The sequence below is a fragment of the Chelmon rostratus genome, chromosome 14 (genome assembly GCF_017976325.1).
Source record: "Chelmon rostratus isolate fCheRos1 chromosome 14, fCheRos1.pri, whole genome shotgun sequence".
Taxonomy (NCBI): Eukaryota; Metazoa; Chordata; class Actinopteri; order Chaetodontiformes; family Chaetodontidae; genus Chelmon; species Chelmon rostratus.
Window position 1 is genome coordinate 3,720,863 of NC_055671.1, and position 7,137 is coordinate 3,727,999.

Below are 7,137 nucleotides of genomic sequence, written 5' to 3' on the forward strand. Positions count from 1 at the left end.
CCGACATTATCGTTTGACAGCTTTGAAAGTCGCTTTGAAAGGTTTTCATGGGTGGAATCTTTAATCATCACATGGCAGTGTACTGTTCTCCTCTACACATTAGTGCAACTCCACTATTTAGCGTTTTGGTTGTTGTAATAACTCTGTTGCTCAACAATCAGTTGCTGTACAAGACCCAGGAGGCCGTGTGTTACCAGCACCTGGCAAAGATGAGTAAAGTCTTGTAAGAGATCTATTCCAGGCCCAGCACTCAGAGATTAACCCTTGGCTTGGGATAATTACGTCAGATCCCTTTAATCCCAAACAATTAAGCAGAGGCGGTGACGGTTCCTCAGCTAGAAGTTGTCTTACAGATGAAATGCATGCTGGTCCTGTTATGGCATCAGGAGAGGCGTTAAAGTAAAACCTAATAAGATGTAATTCCATATTTGCTTTACATGCTTAAATGTGTGCTTGTAAGTTACTCATCACAGCGTAACTAAAATATTTAATTTCTTTGTGTAATTCTGATGATTATGAAGTTGTAAAGGTAATAAAATGAAAAAGGTAGCAGTGGTGGTGACAGTGGCTGTGGCGCTTGTACTAACAGTAGAAAAAAAGAGCACACGGCCTCCTGCATTATTGTTGGCTCTTTGTCGGGCTCTAGTGGTCATGGCAGGTACTCCCAGTGCTCAGCTGAAGGTCAGTGTTTCAGCCAGCAGAGGGCACCAGCACCCGCTGCTCTGGTGGTGCCTTGTCTTTGTCTCTCTTTTTGAATGACAGTGAGAAAAGATGTACAATACCCTGTTGGTCTGGGTATTGTAGTTTTTCTGTGTGAAGCAATGCTTATTTGCACAAGACCCAGAGAAACTGAGGCATGAGACTGCTACAAAATATTCATTATTATAAATTCAAACAGATTTTCACTTTGATTTAAGTGAAAAGGCCAAATGGAGGGCTTAAATACAGGTGATATAGTGAACAATTAGAGCAAATAAATGAATTAATCAATAACAAATAATCAGTGGGGCCAGTCAGAGACATTAGATGTCAGAGACATGTCTAGATAATCTGCAGCTTAATCATTAAAGGGACAACTCCACAGATTTTCCACGTTTGTTTTCTTATGTTCCTCTAGAACAGGTTTTCAGTCATCTGCAATAATCACCCTGATGATATGATAAAGAAATGTTCATTTACCAGACTGGGGAAGTCTAATGAACAGTGCTATCGGTTGCATTATGGGAGATGTAGGATCTCTAGAGTCTGGGACTTTTAAAGTTTTTTTTTAATATGTTTCTTGAAAGCCTTCCAACTTTGTTTACTCTTTAAAAAGCTTACTAGCTGTAGTCAAAGCACAACACTTTAAAGATAATACATCAGGTTATCTATCTGACACGCACTGCTCGTTGTTTTGTGAAAAAGAGTTGAAAACTGACCAAAAGCTGACAAAAGTAAGAAACAATATCTACAGTTACAAAATTTCTCTCTGAAATACTACATTGGATCATATTTGGAGCGTAATAAAAATACAACTGGAGCAGCATGAGTTAAAAAGACCGTGAGTGTCCTGGTCTATGGGTCATTATGCTGCAGAAACATAAACACGTTCACTTCAATTAATCACATTAACAGATCGCTGCTGAAGATATATGAACTATGCTTTTCCATCTCTCACCTCTACCTCTGTAGATCTACTGTAGTTAGAGAACAGGGACAGTGTTACACCGGACACACATCCGCTCCCTCTGTAACTTCCTGTTGCCTGATCCTCCTCCGCTACTGTCTCCCAGGGAGGGGGGCGATACATAACACCAGGAAGCAGACAAGGAAGCATTCATGGGAAAAAAAATACCACCAGAGCATTTGTTCCCACACCCTCTTTACACACCAGGTTTACTGTGCTGAACTGACTGGACTGATTTCTGATGGGTTAACTGAAGAGAAAACCCATCAGAGCCTGTTTGCCTCTCTAGACTCTCTGCTGTGTTCATGGGACTGGCAACAATAATCATCTCCGCAGATTTGGCAGTATAAATAGGCAGCCGTTTTCAAAACGGTCGAGTTCATCCCGTCTGTGTCGGCACGTGCTTTGTCTGGTCAAACCACCTCTCCGAGACAGTCAGCCCTGTTTGTTCTTGAACTGAGGTGTCACACATGTAGCTGTAAGCCTTGTTTTTATCAGATGGAGTGTGTGGTTTCAAAGAACATCTTGTTGTCTCCTGCAGTTTACTGTATATTCCACTGCTAACAGGGCTGTGCAGCTAACTGACTGTGACCTGATTTTCCGACACAGGTCACTCGTTTAAAGGGGCACTCCATGATGATGCATCATCAGGGCTATTTTAGATTATTTGAGGTAGGCCTGAGACAATTTGAGAAAACCTACATTATAGACAGTAAAAAAGTAAAAAAAGGCAGGAAGGTCTGATGAAAAATGGCTTTGAGTTGCATTATAGGAAATGTAGGATCCTATGTTTTTGAAACTCAACTCATACTAGGGGCTAAAAGTGAGGTGCTGATTTTGATTTTGACCATATTTCACAAATGTGTCTCAGCTGTGCAAGTCCTCAGCTTTGTAAACATGAAATACTAAACGGCTGGAGTGCCCCCTTATACGGTGAGAGTGGGGAGCTTTCTGTGTTACTGTACGTTTGATTTTGATATTAAAATCATTACATAGTCTTTACTGTTTCTGAGTAATAGACATGCATCCTGCTCTCAGTAGGATCGTACACCCTCAAGCTGTTTGTATCAAGAAATGTCCTGGCATTACTAAACACCTTGACAACCAAGTGAACCTACAGCAATGCATCCAAGATGTTTCCCCCAATCTGGCTGGCAGAGGTGCAATTACAGGGTGGGGGAGGCAGAAGAAAAAGCAGTCAAAGCGCTGAGATGACAATAAAGATCATTAACTCTCCTGTCAGCACAAGCACAGGCCAAAAATACAAAAAAAGTCTAGAAGGAGCAGAATACCAAGCCTTCTTCATGACCTGGAAACTTTGTTTTGTCTAGTAGATCAGATCAGAAGTGGAGCCATCAGAAGAACAGGAATTTAGAAGCATGTATACAGGTTTCTACATGAAGGCACCACCATGGTCTGGTCATATTTCATGTAAATACAGACAATACGTACAAATAAAAACACCATTTGAAAAACCCTAAAAGCACCTACTGTAGCTCATTTCATTGGAGGGGCTGAAACTGTCTGAGATACTAAAGGGTGTGTTTCTGTGCAACCATATAAGTAAGTAATGAATGGTAACTTTATTATGGGTCATTGGGTGGTAGCGTGCTCCAACTGGAATACAAATTCAGGCATTAGGACCTGGAGGGGGAGGATTCTTCCCCCACTGCCCCTGGATACCATGGGCGGGACCGGCCTGGAAATAAGATTCCAGTGCAGAGATTTTGAAGCTGACAACTAGGCAAGACAACTCCTTCAACAGGCCCCCTATAATTCTGCTTTAGACCGTTAAATATACTAACTTCACATACAGTGCATCAGTGCTGAGGAATATATCTGCAAGCAGCTGGCTGAACTATTGAAAGAGCCTAATAAGGTAAGATAAAAGTAGTGGGAGTCAGGGGGGGAGGGAGAGTATGCATGCAGTGTTCAACTGGTGGGAAATGCCCAGGCATGTGAAAAGAGGCCACAAAGTCAGACCTGTGATGTGTGGTTTGAGATTCCATTGCAGATTAAATCAGTGTGGTTCATCCAAGTTGTTGGGTAGGCTTTAAGAAATAAGAAAAAAGTAGCAGAAAATGTAAAAGCATGTTGCACAACATAAGAAATGTGTGAGACTTTAGACATTTAGGGAGCTGGCTGCAACTTTTGACCAGGTTTCGTCTGCGCTATGGGACATCTCCCTTTTCTTTGTCTACTATTATACTGTTTTCAGTGTAAACAGTGTCTATTGTGCATTAAAACTGCAAAAGACAATTTCTCTCCATTTATTCTCAGTCTCATGTCTGGTTAAATGAACTATTTGAAGGTGACAGACTCAGCACCAAGTGGGCTCATTTCTGTGTAGAGAATTCTGGAAATCTTAAATCTTTCATGTTGTCAAGACATGAAGGACTCATAAGTAGGTGGGCAATATTTTGGCTTAGTGATATCCTGCAGCTGCCTACGTGGCTGTTATATAAGTCTTGCCTTGAGATACTGGGAGAGATGAGACTTGAATGCTATGGGCTCCCCCTGCTATTGTACAGAAAAACTGCAGATTAAACCCTGAACATATGACAAGATGAATTTGGAAAAGTAGAAGAACAAGATATTTCGCACTGAAAGCAGACAAACTTTAACCCAGCCAAGATTTTCTCTTTCTTCTTAGGTCAGCAGATTACATTAATGACTGATGTTTGTCTTCATGTCTGCTCATAGGTTTTCACTGATTAGCATTACACCATGTGGGTGACAAACCTGGTAGCCCTGGTCCTCCTGGCCACTTCAGCCTCAGCTGCCACCTCGGCTTCAGCAGACAAGGTCCTGAGTAACCACGCCACCATCCTGGCTGACAACAGCGCAAAACTGGCTTTCAGTCTCTACCAGAACATGGCTAAGGAAAAAGATGTGGAAAACATCCTCATCTCCCCTGTGGTGGTGGCCTCCTCTCTGGGTCTGGTGGCTCTTGGAGGCAAATCCTCCACTGCCTCTCAGGTGAAAACCATTCTGAATGCGGCTAAAGTTAAAGACGAGCAGCTGCACTCGGGTCTGGCTGAGCTGTTGACGGAGGTGAGCAACCAAAAGACCCGCAATGTCACCTGGAAGATTAGCAACCGTCTATATGGACCCAGCTCTGTCACCTTTGTCGATGATTTTGTCAAGAGCAGCAAAAAGCACTATAACTGTGACCACTCCAAGATAAACTTCAGAGATAAGAAGAGCGCTGTGAACTCCATCAACGAGTGGGCAGCCAAGTCTACTGATGGCAAACTGCCTGAGGTCACCAAGGATGTAGAAAAGACTGATGGGGCAATGATCATCAACGCTATGTTTTTCAAACGTGAGTCTGTGTAAAACCTGTATGTGTGCAGCTTTATTCCTTTAAATTATTCATTGATTGATTGATTGATTTTTCTCACAGCTCACTGGGATGAACAGTTCCATCATAAGATGGTGGACAACCGTGGATTCATGGTGTCCCGTAGCTACACTGTGTCAGTGCAGATGATGCACCGCACAGGTGGGTGGAGACAGTGCTGGTAGCGTGTTCAGAGGCAAAATTTGTGAAATTTCAAATCACCGTTTTTGGGAAATATGCTAAGAGTAAAAACTGTCATTCATTCAAAATCACACTCACATTTGTAACTAAACAGTGGTTCACAGCATGAAGCTTAAGAAGTTCCTTAAAGCGCATTAAAAGCAGAGATTGCTAATGTGCTATGTCTTTCATTTGTTTCCTCAGGTATCTATGACTTCTATAACGACAAAACCAATGAGCTGACCATCTTGAGCATGCCTTTGGCTCATAAGAAGTCCACTGTGCTGTTCATCATGCCCCACCATGTGGAAACTCTGGCGAGGCTGGAGAAGATGCTGACCAAGGAGCAGCTGGATACGTGGATGGGCAAGCTGCAGAAGACAGCAGTAGCCGTGTCTCTGCCCAAAGTCAGCATGGAAGTCAGTCACAACCTGCAGGTAACAGATGAAAGAGAGTGTGCATGTCTACACCGTCTTAACTTCTGCCTCAAGCCCTTCTTCTAACTGAATTCCTCCATTTTCTGCTCCCTTTAAGAAACACCTCGGGGAGTTGGGGCTGACAGAGGCTGTGGACAAATCCAAAGCTGACTTGTCCAACATCTCTGGGAAGAAGGACCTCTACCTGTCCAGTGTGTTCCACGCCTCTGCGCTGGAATGGGACACCGACGGGAACGAAATTGACGCCAGCATCTTCGGCACAGACAAGCTGAAAAGTCCTAAATTGTTCTACGCCGACCACCCTTTCATCTTCCTGGTGAAGGACCAGAAGACAAACTCTATCCTGTTCATTGGCAGGATGGTCAGGCCAAAGGGTGAAAAGATGAGAGATGAATTGTAACCACGTGTTCACCTGCGCTGCTTAACTTAAATGCCTGACTGTGCGTGTGTGTGAGTGTGCATATTTTCTCCTGCAGTATGCTGAGAGAAGTGGGAAACGAAATGTACATTTGATATTGCACATCACGTGTCAACAGCATTCCACAATACACGACTGAAGAGATGTGTTCAAACATTTGGTCCTGTGTTTCAGTCAGCAAACATTGTGCACACCCCTCATTTTTATCTTGAAGACTATTTGATATCACTGTGGCTTTTTTTTTTGTTATGCATTGGCACATCTTATTATGGGCTTGACACTTACATTAAGTTTGATTTCCCTGGTTGATTCCTAAAATGTAAATGCACATAGCTTAATGGAGGAGGGAGAATACCTGTGAAACATTACCACATGCCATGATTTCTGTTGTGACTTCTTAACATCAATCTTTGTGAAAGGTGTTCAACAGTCATTCTTTTGGAGAGATTTTATGGTGCTTGTTGTTTAAGTTAAGAAAATATGTTTTAGTTTGTCATGGCTCAACCTTTAATTTGTTAAGTTCAAGGAGCTTCACTGTTATCTGCCCATCCTTTGCACTGCTTTCCAGCACAAGCACATTTATTTTATTTGTTTGGTGTCGATCTACCCTGAATACACTGATCTAAACTGGCAAGCAAACCAAATGGCTGATTTAATAAGAACTATCTTTAAAACAACGTGTGCACACATGGTTTGACAGTTTCAAGATATGGATGCATTTAGACTGTTTCAATTTTCCAGTTTTTGCAAATAAAGGTGTGAAAAAACCCAACAAGTCTCATGTTAATTGAAGATATTTGGTGCTGGCATGTTCCTTTGGGTACCAGAAAACTTTGGCTCATTCAGTCTGCTTGATTCTTGACTCGTCTGATGAAGGTCTGTTTGGAGTAGCAGTTCAGCCCTGGGCAGGTCTGTTGAAGTCTGGCCTCCAGTGGGATTTTCCAGCCGAATAACATGAGAAAGCTCCACTGAGGGTGATTGTGTGACCTCCTGGACAGCTCCACTTCAGCAAGGAATGTGAAAGCATTGCGATGGTATACACTATATGGTAAACATGGTCTCTTAATTATTTAGAACTCGACAAAATATTTGG

General features: G+C 42.5%; 1 protein-coding gene across 1 annotated transcript; it reads left to right on the plus strand.

Moving 5' to 3' along the window:
- The first annotated feature begins 3,372 nt into the window (after nt 1-3,372).
- Nucleotides 3,373-6,816, plus strand: serpinh1a (serpin peptidase inhibitor, clade H (heat shock protein 47), member 1a). The gene is made up of 5 exons (XM_041952315.1): nt 3,373-3,545; nt 4,370-4,991; nt 5,073-5,171; nt 5,394-5,626; nt 5,724-6,816. The coding sequence occupies exons 2-5, from the start codon at nt 4,394-4,396 to the stop codon at nt 6,024-6,026; spliced, it is 1,233 nt and encodes a 410-aa protein (XP_041808249.1). The 5' UTR covers nt 3,373-3,545; nt 4,370-4,393; the 3' UTR covers nt 6,027-6,816.
- The last annotated feature ends 321 nt before the right edge of the window (nt 6,817-7,137 follow it).